The sequence below is a fragment of the Patella vulgata genome, chromosome 8, assembly GCF_932274485.2.
Source record: "Patella vulgata chromosome 8, xgPatVulg1.2, whole genome shotgun sequence".
Classification (NCBI taxonomy): Eukaryota; Metazoa; Mollusca; class Gastropoda; family Patellidae; genus Patella; species Patella vulgata.
In genome coordinates, this window is record NC_065886.2 from 31,205,332 (window position 1) to 31,221,514 (window position 16,183).

Here is a 16,183-nt window from a genome sequence, read left to right on the forward strand (position 1 = left end):
GATTGGATATTTCTACTGTCCATATATACCATAATTGCCATACTTTCATGGGAAATAACCACACGATAAATAGGCCTACTTTTCTGGGAAAGTATCTTTAATTATCAAATAAAATTTTTAAATGAAAATACACAATACTAATAATTATAAGAATAAGAGAACAATTGGTCAGGTTTCTAATATGCTTATAGTAAATGTAACGGAAGAAGTGGATGTTTACAATAAAGTCATATTTATCTTCTTTGTGAATATACAATTATATAACATATACTAATCCTTTATAATATCATCATTTCCTTCTTTGTGAATATACAATTATATATCATATTAGAATCCAATCTATAATAACATCATTTCCTATCGGCTTTGTGAATATAATTATATATCAGTTAACTCCTTCCAAGAAGTCATGTTTTTGATAATTTTATGCTGACGTCATCATTTAACTTCAAAGCTCAGGTTTCTATCTGTAATACGTTTCTTGAACTCTTATTTTAACTGGCTGAAGACGCGTTACCTATGGCATTGATCCCATAATCAATCCCTCTTTACAGTCAAATAATATGGCAACTAAAAGGGTTTAGCCCGTAGACGTTAATTACAAGTTATAAGATACATTATGAAAGAGTCGATAACGAGTTGGCAGTTCTCATTATAATGGTTAAAAACTAGATGAAGGGTTTATTCTGAAAATTTCATTTAAATTGCTTCACTCTAAGCCGAGAAAACCTCATTTTTAAATTTTTGTAGCCACGGTTGTTATAGTTAGCGCTGTCGCGATAATTAACAAATTAAAGTCCCCAATGTTCACTTTCGTGTTTATTCATCAAGGGACGTTGAACAGCAGATCGGATTCAAATCTAATGAAAATCGAACAGATAAGATGTCATCGAGAGTTGATTAAGGTCTTTTCATGTTAATAAATGTCTAATTAATAGTTTATATGATCTTTCAGGCAGATTTATCTCTTATGCATGTTAAATTGTAAAACAAAGAATATTGGACACATGTGATTAGGAAAATATATAAAAGAATATGAAATACAGTAAGATACCATAAAATGGGGGGATTAAAATCCATTAAAATAATAAAATACGATGAAGATGGAACCACCACTGGTCGGAAAATAATTCCTTACAGCAGAGTGCACGGCGTATGTCCGTCTTCATTAGCCCAGTCGGTGCAGAAAAGTAGGTCGTTAAACTCCATTTCATGTAATGTCCTGTTTATTGCCTACCCCAAGACGGCACCCGTATTTAAAATCTAAAGAAACTATATACACACAAAACTGCAACATGTTGAAACAATACAAGAGCAACTGGCACATTTCGACTTCGATGATTTGATTCAAACGATGACACCATCAACGTTAGCCCACTCGGAGCAGAACAGTAGGACGTTAAACCTAATTTCATTTCATTTCTAATGATGGCAACTTGTAGAAGCTTTTCTGAAAGAAAATAATCGTAATAGCTTGAACTCGTATAGCCAGCCCCCTGTCCGCCCCCTGTCCGGGCAAAATTTATTTCCCTCCTAACGTTGACAGTTGGAATCGACGAAGTGTACACGGAAATCCACTGAGCAGGCAAAATTTCCCGCATTGCACACTGCAATTAACCTTGTTGGTAAAGAAAAGTCGGACGTTAGTCCCCATTTCATTTCACCTAGATAAAAGACCCCACGCGGCAAGTGAATTATTGAAATATAATTAAACAATATGTTAGTTCCGAATTGACCTAGTTTGTTTCTGTCGGATGGACGTTAAATTTTATTTTATTTTCTTCTCTTTCTTAGAAAATAATTAGATTACAATAGTTTCTTATATACATGCACCAAAGATGTGATATAGCTTCAATAGAATAAAACTACCTTACCCGTTGTTTTATATGACACCACCACACGACAAGAGGTATGATACACATTAGAACCAGCACACCTATTATAGACACAACAATAATAAGGATAGTTCGTCCTGAAACAAAGTAATTAGTAATGACTATTTAACAAACGACAAAAATATTTTAAAAAATAACCTTGTAGAATCAACTGCAGCTCAAATTAGACTGGTCACATATTTCACTAAACATAATTGATTTTATTTTATGATCAGTAGTGGAATACCGCGTTTTATCAGTGAAATAAAAGTGTTATTCCACTGGCTAGCAGTAGTCCATGTTGTTTTTACCTAAAATGATTGTAAAATCATAAAATAAATAGATCATTTGTCGTTTTGTCATGAATAACATATTTTAATTCATCTCTAAGCAAGAAAACGTTTATATTTTCACTCATGCTACTACGCATTCGTGAAAATATAAGTTTTCTTGCTTCTCGATGAAATAAAGTATGTTATTCACTCTAAAACGACAAATATCCTCTATATACATTACAATAAAGTTTTTAAAACTTCATATTAATCACTTTACATACGATTAAATTGGCATTATTCAAGAGCTAAATCTTCCTATTGCAGGTCTTTCTTTAGGGCTTAAATGTTATATGAATTATTAATCAGACGTTAAGCGGTAGACACACTAGCCGAATGATTCGGCCGAATCGTTCGGCCGAATCAATCGGCGTCGAAATTCGCCTAGTGTGCCCACTGTCATTCGCCCGAATCAAACAGGTTTGATATATTCGGGCGAATTATATTCGCCTGGTGTGTCCGCTTCGCCGAAGCATTCGGCCGAATATAGAATTCATTAGCCAATCACCACTCATATCGAGAATTCACGTGATACAGTGAAGACATAGACGCCGCCATGTTTAATCATGTGACGTGAAAGGTGATGCAATCGGCAGGTTGAATCGGGCGAAGCTTTCGGCTAGTGTGTCCACCCATTCGGCCGAATAGAATTCGGCGCCGATTGATTCGGCCGAACGATTCGGCTAATGTGTCCACTGCTTTACTTAACATGACAAGGCCATAATCAACCCTGAATGTCATCGGATGGCTCCGATTTTAAGTAGATTAGAAAGGTTCGGCCATTTAATAATTTGATTTCAAATAAGAAGCAAGGCTAAGCCTCGAATAATAAGTACCATTGTTACGATAATAAACAATCAACGCACACATTTGGTCAAAACTACAAACATTGATAACTTCGCTCAGAATAAAGTTATTTGGAGGAAATGGTTAGCACATGCGCGCTGTATCATAAAATATGTCATTGAGTCAACTGGCGTGGTTTCGATTCCCCGGTTGTACGAGACAAGGAGTAGGATCGCTCCGATCGCATGTCCAACCTCGTGGGTTTTCTCCGGGTCCTACGGTTTTCCCCCACTGCTAAAGACCCCTACGCGCAAGCGAATTATGGAAATAAAATTGAACCATATGTTACTTAATGGTCGCAATATTCAAAATTTGTATACTGTTTTGTAATGAGAGAGAGAAAGAGAGAGAGAGATAAATGGGGTTTAACGCCCACACGACACAAACTAGGTCATTTCGGGACTAACATATGGTTCAATTTTATTTCCATAATTCGCTTGCGCGTAGGGGTCTTTAGCAGTAGGGGGAAACCGGAGGACCCGGAGAAAACCCACGAGGTTGGACATGCGATCGGAGCGATCCTACTCCTTGTCACGTACAACCGGGGAATCGAAACCACGCCAGTTGACTCAATGACATATTTTATGATACAGCGCGCATGTGCTAACCATTCAGCCATCCAACCCTCTTGTTTTGTAATGCGGTGCTACTCTGGTTCACATCTTTTATACACTAAAAGACTAATGAAACCTTCTCGATTTTATTAAACGAAAGCAGAATGTATTCTTCTCAAAATTCTCGAAATATACTCAGCGTTTTCGACTAAAATCGTCAATTTATGACTTAAAATGTCGGTCAACTAGCTTACTGTCTGTTCTCAAGCGGAACTAATTGTAGACAGACAGCGCAAGTTTAGTATGACTAAGAGTAAGTTTCAAATGGCAAGTGGGCTACATAGCAGTGGGATTTCTGCAAATCAAGTTTCAAATGGCAAGTGGGCTGCAGTGGATTTTCTTAAGTTTCAAATGGCAAGTGGGCTGCAGTGGGGTTTGTCGAAATCAAGTTTCAAATGGCAAATGGATTTTATAGTGCAATTTGTCCTGTACGTAGAAGTCAGTGTATAAATACATACCATCTGGTTCAGATGTGTTTGGTAACGTAGATTCTTGGTTAGCTTGTTGAGGTGTTGTTACATTGTATGTCACTATCCCCGAAGTTGTTACATTGGATGTCACTGTTTCTGATGTTGTTACATTGGATGTCACTGGTGTTGTTACATTGGATGTTGCTGGTGTTGTTATATTGGATGTAGCTGTCTCTGATGTTGTTACATTTGATATCATTGGCGTTGTTACATTGGATGTTGCTGTTGTTGTTACATTGGATGTCACTGTCTCTGATGTTGTTACATTGGATGTCACTGGTGTTGTTACATTGGATGTTGCTGGTGTTGTTATATTGGATGTAGCTGTCTCTGATGTTGTTACATTTGATATCACTGGCGTTGTTACATTGGATGTTGCTGTTGTTGTTACATTGGATGTCACTGTCTCTGGTGTTGTTACATTGGATGTTGTTGGTATTGTAGCATTGAATGTCTCCGGCGTTGTTACATTGGAAGTCTCTGGCGCTGTTACATTGGATGTCGCTGTCGCTGGCGTTGTTACATTGGGTGTCGTGGGCTCTGGTGTTGTTACATTGTATGTCTTTGGCGTTGTTACATTGGGTGTCGCTTGCTCTGATGTTGTTACATTGGATGTCGCTGGTGTTGTTATATTGAATGTCTCTGGCCTTGTAACATTGGATGTATCTGGCGTTGTTACATTGATTGTCTCTGGTGTTGTTACATTGGATGTCACTGGTGTTGATACATTGGATGTCGCTGGTGCTGTAACATCAGATGTCGCTGGCTCTGTTGTTGTTACATTATATGTATCTAGTGTTACATTGGATGTGACTGTCTCTGGTGTTGTTACATTGGATGTCGCTGGCTCTGTTGTTGTTACATTATATGTATCTAGTGTTACATTGGATGTCGCTGTGTCTGATGTTGTTATTGCTGTTGTTGATTCAACACATGAATTTTGTGCAGTGTTTCTTTTTTTCGCACCACAACTAACCGTAAGTTTCGAAACCGAATCATTTGCTGAAAACATAAATCCAAGACATATATGATGTAGATCATTGACAAAGGATAATCAATCCATTCCATGCGAGATTTATATCGGACCTCTATAAAACAAATTTATAGACTAAGTCTATGTTAGATACGTTGAAGCAGTCACTGCGGCTCAATGTATATATAGGGCGTCGGCGCGATCACTACCAGAAGATTCGGTGTTGGCCGGAAAATAAATGAAGTGAAATGGGGTTTAACTTCCGACTGTTCTGCTCCGACTGGGCTAATGAAGACGGGAATACGTCATGCAGTGTGCTTTGATGGACAGTGGCGCTACGGCCTACTCCAATATCGATTTCCAACCCAAGGAATCTTTACCGCGCACGCCAATGTGTACACAAGACCTCGGTTTTCCGTCCCATCCGAACGACTAGACAGTTGTCATTGTCATGCCCTCCGTCCTGCACCACTGACAAGGGGAAATCACCGTGGCTCCAGGCTGGAAAATAAGGGTAGCGCAACTGTCTGACTAAACTTTCCCTCATAACACAATGCATGGTGTATGCCCGCCTTCATTATCATAGTTAGTTAAAAAAAAGTAATTTAATTGAAATTGTAACATGCACGGGAAATCTTCCTTTGTACTTTTCGTTGACTAAGCAAATTTATTTCCCTCTAGTAGATTGGGTGGAGCTTAAAGGAGCTAAATCGCTAACATTTGGGACCTAGAAATTGACAAAAGTGGGTCGCAACGCATATAATACTGTAATATGAATGTATATAAACTGATTTACATTCAATGGTTTCCGTTTTTACTCCAATTTCAAATCAGAGATGTTCGGCGAAATAAGCCAGCAGTTTCAATCGAGTGCAAATTTCTAGCGTCTGGTTATTCCAGTCTACATACGCCGTTCGATTTGGTGCAATGTGTCTAGCCTCGTCCCTCGAGTCTCTTTTTACAACTGGGGCTGGAGCGCATTATGGTACACGATTCGTGTACCAATGGTAAAATGTTTATTTTGTCTTAAATATTGGATATCAGAAGCCCATCTTATTCCGGTAAGATCACATCATCAATGTTGATTTAATTTGACAAATAAATCGTGTTTTCAATGTTGAAAATTTTGGATGATATTGAGTTAGAGACTTAGCTACTTTAACCGTGCAATAACTAGACATGTTCAATGTTATTGAACTCTTTTGCTGGTTTACACTAGTTTTAGTAGAAATCATATAGAGAAGTGGGGTGGGTTTTCTGTGCAATAACAACAAGCATGTTGAGCAGGTGTCAATATTTCAAGTCATTTATAGCACGCTTTATTCGTTAACAGGTTTAACATATCGGACTGCGACCTCGATGTTTAAACCTGTTACCTCATGAAAGCCGTGCTATAAATATAACTTAACAGACCTAAACAGTAGAGGTAGATTACAGTGAATGCAGCTTCAAGCATATTTCGACCAGTAAGATTGCAGTTTAATTAGATAAGTACAGATGTGCTTTAGACATGCACTTATTATATTATATTGCAAATGATTAAGTGCCTTAAATTATTTAAGAGCTAAATCTGCCTATTGCAGGTCTTTCTTTGGGCCTACTATCGGATGGCTTCGCTTTTGAGTAGATTAGTACGGTTCGGCCATTTAATGATTTAATTTTAAAAATGGAGAAGCGAGGCTATGACTCAAATGACCAATACGGTGGTTACGGCCAATGCACACACCTTGTCAACCGTTGATAAAGTAATTTGAATGGAATTTTCAATATATTAATTTTGCATTATCTATTTTGGAAATATTATAGCGAGAACGGCCAGTTCTTTATCTAAATCTTACATGGTGTCCCTTTAATAATAAAAATTCGCAGATGCCAATAATGTTGGGTTAGAGGTGGACATAACACTGTTTCTAAATAAAAATCAATGCAAAAGAACTAATCAAAGCCTTTCTAGTGTTCCTTGGGGTCTACAGCGTGGTTTCCTCTTGTCAGCAAAGATCTAACAGAACCGTTGACAGCTGGAATGTGACAAAGAGTAAGCAAAACGCCCTGTTGAGTATGCCGTCTTCTTTTTTGGTGTAGTATTAAAACAAGATGTAAAGTTATTTTTAATAGTGTGACAGGTTCAGTTAAATACCCCCACCTGCCCCACCACTACCTTTGCTGAAAAGTGGGAGCTAAGAAAACAAAAATATTATATACATACCTTTAAGCTGTATCCAAAATCTATGGCCCTCTGTGACATTAATTTCTAGCTGTAGAAAATGGTCTGAACTTTCCAATATTTCCTTGATTCTATAGTCATTGTTATGGTTACAATTAATGGTACCGGCATCGCATGTCAAATTAACATCAATAGCTGTTATTACCACAGTAGTGCCACAGGCGCTTTCTACGGTGCATGCTACTTGTGATGTACCTTCTCCATTCTGAAGATAAATCACCTGGTTTGTTAATTCCGCGTCGCTGCTGTTAGCTATGATCAGATCATCTAGATTTCAACAATAAAGAAAATAAAATTAACAACAAATGGTTTGGAAAGTTGATATAAATTGTCATTGTTAGAGTATAATAAGTGTACATTAATGCAACTGCACCATGCATCGGACAGCCGCTCTGTGGCCATCTAAGTGGCGACTAGACGCCATTCCTTGCCAGGAGGAAAATTACAAGAAATTCGGGACTCTATGGATAGCGTCGTACACACTGATCATAAATCTTTATGGAAATTGGGCAGAGACTCCAATATGGTACAGTTTGTATGCCCATTATATGGAATATTTGTGGAATAATTTAATATTTTATAATATTTAATGCCCGGTTAAGAAAAAAAGCGTACCCCATTATTTTAATTATTTAGCAAATAGAGTCAGCTAGTGCATGTATTTAAAAAGTAATCGGATATTGCACTTAACTGACCTAATGAAAATCTCATTGTATCAGGTATGCGCAAAAGTAATTTCTTGCAATATTGTGAAAAATAAATCTTTAATAGGAATATCAGTCCACAAAATGGTTCAATCCCGTCAAGTATTTACAAAGATGTGTTAAATTGAAATTTTATCGATCTAAGCTGTTCGCTATCTCATAAGCCCGATGCAATTGTGTTATCCGTGAATAATTAGTGATGGGTCTATTTTAAATCCGATCGAATCCAAGGTAGTAGATTATCTAGCGTTGGTATTGATTAATTTTTAATAATGAACTTGAGTACATATTAGCGTGGATTAAGCCGTGAGAAATGTGATAGTTTTACAACAAATGCCAAAAACGCATCGGCAGTTTTAAGATATTATTTTAGATTACGTATTGTTCTTTATTTAGAAATGGCAAGAATTTTGACTCTAATATGTCACCAATTTGAACACCTTATCTCGGTCTTTCGTCTCATCCGAAGGACTAGACTCTCCCCCATGTCAGATCCTACGTCCTGCTCCTGTACCACTAACATAGAATCGAGTCGCTGCCATAGAATATGGGGTAAAGATGGATATATACCTGCGATACACTCGTATCTGGCCATCATATATGTTGAATAACTAAAATAGATTGAAGCATTGCATGCACCATGACTAGCTATCCATCCAACTTTCTCTTTACAACCATTTCTCCTAGTGCAAGATTGCAATATATAATTGTACTTGTCTTCTTTACCAGAGGCTGTAAATACATCTACAGCACAGTCATCGTTACTATAGCTACAGCAACCATCACTGTAAATATAACATACTATAATCACTGTTACTATACCAACCACCACTGTAAATATAACAGTATAATCAATCTTACCATAACAACCATCGCTGTAAATATAACATAGTACAATCACTGTTACCACAGCAACCACCACTGTTAATATAGCATGGCACAATCAATGTTAACTTAACAACCATCGCTGTAAATATAACATAGTACACTGTTACCATAACAACCATCACTGTAAATATAACATAGTACGTAGAGCCTCTTCCCAGCCGAACAACTAGACAGTGTTCCTTGCCACGTCCTCCGTACTGCACCACTGACAAGAGGAAACCATGTCGTGGTCGAAACCGAAACCCCCTGCTTAGCGAGTTAACGCCTTACTCACTTAGTTATCGCAGTTCCCATCAAGTCGAACTTGTAATTGTTCTTAGTGTTTAATGTCCGCTTCCACCGAAGGTGATATCGCAGACAAGTCTTATTTTTTTTATTATTATCTTAGCGCACGCGTCTTTCTTGTGGGAGGAAATCGGAGTACCCGGAGTAAACCCACATACGGTAATACCAGGGATCGAAACCACAGCCGCAAGCCGAGGTGAACGGACAGCTAGAGGCACTCTAGACCACTAGGCCATCCCAACCCCCAACTAGTGTGTTAAATCATTTATACTTACAAAAATGAAGCATTTGCTATAGGTGGCTTGCAGTCCGTGGAATCTGATTTTTTTGTCACGAAATATAATTCGCGGACTTCTATTTGTTGCGATACTGTACAGTTTAACTCTAAGAATTCATCTAAATTGGTGTAACAGGCCGTCACATTATTTAGACCCATAAAGTGGCCTGTACATAAACCTGGAACAAATTATTCTTTTCTGAAGTCAATTTTAAAAAAAAACTGTTAAAGGTTCTGCTACGTCTAATCCAACGTTATACCCCCGTCAGATCGGGTTGGTGTCCTTACTATACTACTACGGCGACGGAAAATGGTCCCAGAGCCGTCAAGATCTCCATATAGCAAGGTTCAAAAGTGCGAAAAGCACATATGCCGGGGGCCGTTAGCGTTTCGAGCCAATGGGGTTTCAGGAAGTCGTTCCCAGGTCCAGGGGCGTACATATCGATTATGCACACGCCTCTAATACGAGTGACGCAGCCACGAGCTGAGCACGGCAGGTGGCAGCTTTATACCCCGAAATGCCATTTCCTGGACTTGGGGGGTAAATTTTGTAGAATTCTGATAGTCAGAAAACACTTATAACATGAGTAAAATTGAGTACTATTATGCATGAGAATTCATGTTATTTTGCTTTGAAAAACTGGCGCGTATTGTGATATCGAATTTAAGCATTTGGGATTTTCCCTTCTATCTTGGCATTTTTCATTTACCTCATTAATTCATTTAGTAGCTGGTGCAAAATTTTGCGAATGACTGCACTTATTGTGCTACCGACTATTTTTTTTCTGACCTACCGCGTCGAGATAGTGTAAAAAGGCTATATTTTCGTCACTAACCGAGTGAAATTAGCATGGAGGCTTTCTGTCAGTCGTACAAAATCGACCAACATGCAAACAGGTACACCGAGAGAATTGTTGAGACCCCACCCCCACAGGACCTGAGCAAGATCGGGCTATGCGGCACGAATACTAGTCATGTCGACGTAAACACACAGTAGAAATGTATCCGGCCCCTGTCATCTACTGAACCCCGGTGTGATGTGCCGGTTACGCCGCCCTCTACTTGGAACTGCCACAACCCACTTTCCTATCCTTAATATGGCTATAAATCTCCGATAACGTTGACCAGGACAATATTCTCAATGACTGCCCCCACACATGGTAATCCCATTTTTTTCCTGGGGGGTGGCAACAATCTTCTAAAATGTCTAAAAACATTAAATGGCTTACCTGTTAGAAAAGATATGATATATATCACCCATGGTATCATTATATCGACCATTTTATATAATCAATAATATGATTATTCCATAAGACGTGATAAAATTTAGACGAATCCCCATGCACACAAAATTTCACCTTTATACTTCCTTGTATGGGTAAATGTGAAATAAATATACATTTTCTTCACGGATGAGAAATCTCCGTAATCTAAACAAGTCGGTAATAAATACAACTCGTTAACTATTATTTATAATATAAATAATGTATACATTTCTAGATCGACTGATATAATTAGGAATTATATCCACCCGTAAACATTATTTATACATGTGCAGATCAGCTGAAATTCAATACCATGTCCTTCTCATCGGGGCTATCATGATTATTACACAATAACCACCCATCTCGGGTCATAGTATATTATCAGGTATTTGATACCTACCTGATACTACTGCCTACAAATGCATATATACGAACATAGAAGCTTTATACTTTTAAGTTTGTTCACGGTAGCTTACTCCAGTTACAAATGCGGGACAAAGAAACGCGGTTTAAGATTCACTCGACACAAATTATGTCATTTCGGGACTAACGTGTATAAATTGTATTGAGTAAGTGTCTTTAGCAGTTGAAAGACACCGGAGGACCCGGTTGGACAGTCAACCCTACTCCTTATCATGGGAACGAAACGACGCCATTGAATCAATGACAGACCTCATGACCTAAAGCACACGCGTTAGACCACTAGACCCCGCCCGTTACAAATGCACAGTAAGTACACATTACAAGAGCATTCTGCATTAAGAGACCCGCTACCTTAACGCAGACAGCTAGCTATCATTTAGTTTTCGAGCGATAGTTTATACGTACATGTATACGATTGATTGTACGGGTTATCATTGGCTTTGATCAAATCAAAGCATGGTCAAAAACTAAAACATTTAAAAGCAAACAACAGTATTAAAAAGTTTAGAATTTATTAGGCCAATATATTCGTCATCCAGGTGTATAAAACCATACGATATATATTGAGAATACCCTAAAGGTAGCATGGTTTGATATATATCTCTTAGTTTATTCGATATCGCGTACACAGATATATTATTTATAACTCGGGCTCTCTTTTACTTTGTGTATCGTTTTATTCAGATAACTCAATTTATAGCAATACCTAAGTCATCATATTTCAACAACGCAAACCGACATGAGTTAGATTGTACGTCTTAAGCCTGGCGCACACAACGCGACGACATTGGCAATTTCGATCGACGACGATGAAAAATCAAAAACTCGTCTAGTGTGCGCACTCGGTCGGTCGCCAATATCAGACATGTTTGATATGATCGCCCAAATCGTCGCTTCGTCGGTAACAAATCTTATACCCATACTTTTTCTCGACTCTTTGATGAAAATAGGAGGGTATACACCGATACACGGCCACTTTTGAAAAGTGTCCGTGTATCAGTTGAAAAGTGGCCGTGTATCAGTTGAAAAGGGACAAAAATAACAAAAATCATGATTTACATATACTGAGCGCCATGGAAAATGCATCGCTTTTTTTTCCCAAATATTTTATTACTAGGTGGTTTTGTATGTATAATATTATGCAATACTGTGAACTATTGTTTCACACAATGCTCCCAAACGCAAAAAATATCGGCCCGTGTGCAAAAAAAAAATTGCAGGAGATGCACATGAAAAACCCAATATGCACGTGCAGCATTGTGTGTGAGCCCTTTAAAAGCATGTTTTAAACTTAATGTGCAGTACATGAACTGTGAAACGTCAATCTGTCGTAATTTGTTGTTGGACGTGTGAAGGAATCGAGCTAGAGATGCCAAGACTTACTGAAAATAACGGAATGAAGCCATGGGAATGTCCAGGGCTGGCATGTCTACACGTGCCATTGCCAGAGACTTCAATTGTCATCAGTCCACTATTGTAAGGTTGGTGGAACGTGTTCGAGTTACTGGATCAACACGTGACCGTCAACGTCCTGGTCCACAACGCGTTACAACCCAGGCTCAAGACCGCTACATCCGGGTCACTCATCTGCGTGACAGATTCCGCCCAACGACTCGAACAGGTGCAGCAGTCGTCGGAAGACAAGGACCAGTAAGTGCCAACACCGTAAGACGTCGTCTAAGAGAAGTAGGACTCCGTGCACGACGACCTTATGTTGGAGCTATCCTCAGGGATCATCACCGTCAGCGGCGTTTGATATGGGCTCAAGGACACCAGACATGGAGAAGAGTAGACTGACAAAGTGTGCTCTTCAGTGATGAGAGTCGCTTTCATCTTTATCACGCTGATGGCCGTCAACGTGTGTGGAGACGTATTGGGGAACGTCTTGCAGACTGCTGCGTCTTCGAAACGAATCGATGGGGTGGGGGAAGTGTAATGGTGTGGGGAGGCTTCACATTTCATCACCGGACCGCCCTACACATTTGTAGGGGTCGCGTTAATGCTGTAGCCTACCGTGATGATGGCCCGTGGAGGACACACGCGCTACTGACATCTGTGTCGTACTTTTTGTTTTGACCCCTCTGACTTTTTACCCTTGATTACAGATTAAACATCAATAAGTGTACAAATGTGTTGTTATTGATGTGTTCCCATTTGAATATTGTTCACAATAAGAAGCAAAATAAATAAGATATGTTTACAGGATCATTTTGTTATACGAAAAACTAAGTGATGCGTTTTCTATGACGCTCAGTATATTTATTTGAACATCTACAACCCGTTTTGAACATGTTAAAAAAAGAGTCATCATTTTCAACTGTCTCAGCACTTTTCGAATGTGCGCCATCTCAGTCAGATTCTTACATTTTGTCTCGCATTTCTTTACATTTTGATGCCTAGTCGCACTTTCACATTTTGTCGCGGCTTATGCTCATCCGCAGCACATAATCCAAATATTTTACTATTATAAATTAATCTCTTGGCATTTTCAACACTAAACACTTTCACATTTTGTCGCGGTTTATGCTCATCCGCAGCACGTAATCCAAATATATTACTAGTATAAATTAATCCATTGGCATTTTCTACACTACAAACTTGAGAACTCTACAATTCCAACTCGTCTTCATTTTATGGCTGTTCTTGTTTTTGTCTGTCAGTGGATGTCAATACCTCGCGAAGTTAATGAATTGATCTGTGCGGAAATTAGCAAATGTACCTTGCTTATCAAAAAAGTTAAAATCCAATCTTTTGTACTGATCTCGAAGTGTCACCATATTCCTATGCAATTGGTATTTTTCCTCGTGTTTGGCAGAATTCGACTCATCTGCATGGCTTTAATTTCTTGTTCTGTGAAGGATCGTGCTTGTAAATCTTCGCGATCATTGAAATCTCTTGCAGAACTGATATTCTCGGTCTTAGAAATATATATCTGTGAATTTTATAAAGTAGGATTCTTCGACGAATTCTCGCATTCATTTCTGCCAGGATGTTGGCAAAACAACAAGAAATGGCTACATGTATTGTACAAAATGATTGGATGACGTTTGCTTTTCCCAACCAATCAATATCCCTGTTATGAACATTTTCCCTGGCCTGATTTAAACCGTGAAATGCACGTGCGGTGTACTGACATCATTTACCTGAGTGGAAATAAGCGTTTGCGATGGGATATTTGGGGGGCTCTAAACGGGAAACTTTGATAAATTTGTGAAATGAAAAATGCTTTTGAAATTGGGAAAAATAGAAAAAATCTCTATTTCTCGAAAAAGTATTTAGTGTAAGTCGCCTCGGAGCCCCACTCAAAAAAGAGACGGTGCATCAACCCATACACCTTGAAAACAAGGTATATAATAACTATTACGTGTGATGTGCTCACCTCGGCGATAAGTTAAGCGACAACCAAGGAAATAAATTCACCTATACTATTCAAAAAAAGTAGGGGATATTTGATTTTTAAGTGTTATTAAAGTCACCTAATGAAACTGACGAAGAAACAAATGACAAAATGAAATGAAGTTCACATTCATCGATTTATTCCAAATGATCGTTAGACTAAGTAAGGCACAGACTGACCATTATAAGGGTAAAATGATACCCGGGGTCAAACAGCAAAGTTACCACAGCATCACAACCAAGTCAGTAACGGGTAAATCCTCCTCTGTTTGCCAAACAAGCATTGATCCGACGTGGCATACTCCTAATGAGACGTCTAAGGTCATTTTGGTCCAGATTGTCCCATTCCTGTTGCAACGCAGCAGCAAGTTCTTGGACATTGGCAGGACGTTGTTGACGTTGACGTAACCTCTGTCCAAGCATGTCCCAGACATGCTCGATAGGGGAGAGGTCGGGACTCAGTGCTGGCCAAGGTAATGTGGTGATGTTCTGTTGTTGGAGGTAACCTGTAACGATCCTGGCCCTGTGACATCTTGCGTTGTCATCCTGGAAGATGAAACGGCGGCCATGACGTCGTGCGAACGGCACAACATGGACTGCCAAGATGTTTGCCAGGTAGTACTGGCCTGTAACACGCCCTGCAACAACATGTAAAGCCGTTCTTTCAGCAACAGTGATGCCTCCCCACACCATAACAGAACCACCCCCAAATCGATCATGTCTGATGACGTTAACGTCTTGGAAGCGCTCGTTTCGACGACGCCACACCCTCCTACGTCTGTCCAAAAAATCAACAGTGAACCTTGACTCATCTGAAAACATCACATTGCTCCAGCGTCGATTATCCCAGTGTTGACGATCCCTACACCAACGACGTCTTGCCTGAATGTGATGATCTCTCAAACAAGGGATCACGCGAGGACGTCGGGTGCGAAGGTGACCCCTATGCAGTCGATTCCGAATCGTCTGGCCACTCACTCTCACACCAGTGTCTGTTTGAAGACGAGCGCTGATCTGATTTGCTGTGATGACACGATTTCTCAAGGCCAAGGTACGGATAAATCGATCCTGGGCTTGAGTTGTCGCCCTTGGTCGACCTGAGCGTGGTCTGTCCTGTACAGATTGTGTATCACTGAGAAACATTCATCGTCCGCGCCACAACCGCCTGTGTTGTGCCGATCTGTAGCATGCCAAGGGCACGTAACCTTTCATTTTGGGTAAGCCGACGCATATCAAAATTTGTTTTCTGGTCACTAAAACAATTAAACTGATGTTTCCACCCTGGAATTCAATGCCACAATGACTGTAACATTCAAAGTCAGAGTCGTGCAAATCTTGGGTTGGACCCCCATGATGATCCCAAGCATCACCTGCATTCCATGCGGAAGCTATTGGTGCGTTTGGGCGTCACATGTAACTGGAAATGTTTCTTCTGTTAGGTTCTATAGTGACTTTTTTCGTAGTCATTTGCATATTTTAGTATTATGCCCCCAAAATCAAATATCCCCTACTTTTTTTGAATAGTATATTAAAACAATCATTTTTGATTATCCGTCTCATGTGACATAACCACACACGAGGTTTCTCGGAATTTTTTTCTGTGGCATGTATA

General features: G+C 39.3%; 1 protein-coding gene across 1 annotated transcript; it reads right to left on the minus strand.

Annotated features, from left to right (window-relative positions):
* Positions 1–89: 89 nt before the first annotated feature.
* Positions 90–10,803, minus strand: LOC126829573 (mucin-2). Its single transcript, XM_050559519.2, has 7 exons — positions 10,717–10,803; positions 9,486–9,666; positions 8,608–8,822; positions 7,316–7,600; positions 4,125–5,138; positions 1,875–1,972; positions 90–1,450 (listed from the first exon to the last, which is right to left on the minus strand). Exons 1-7 carry the CDS (start codon positions 10,766–10,768, stop codon positions 1,412–1,414), a joined length of 1,884 nt encoding a protein of 627 aa, XP_050415476.1. The 5' UTR covers positions 10,769–10,803; the 3' UTR covers positions 90–1,411.
* Between the last annotated feature and the right edge of the window lie 5,380 nt (positions 10,804–16,183).

What these genes read in the sequence shown, in the direction of transcription:
- LOC126829573 (XM_050559519.2), bottom strand. Translation starts at nt 10,768, where the DNA reads ATGGTCGATATAATGATACCATGGGTGATATATATCATATCTTTTCTA. An exon ending in ATAGCAAATGCTTCATTTTT is followed by an intron (nt 8,823 to 9,485) that starts GTAAGTATAAAT and finishes TTATATTTACAG; the next exon opens with TGATGGTTGCTGTAGCTATA. An exon ending in AAACACATCTGAACCAGATG is followed by an intron (nt 1,973 to 4,124) that starts GTATGTATTTAT and finishes ACTTTGTTTCAG; the next exon opens with GACGAACTATCCTTATTATT.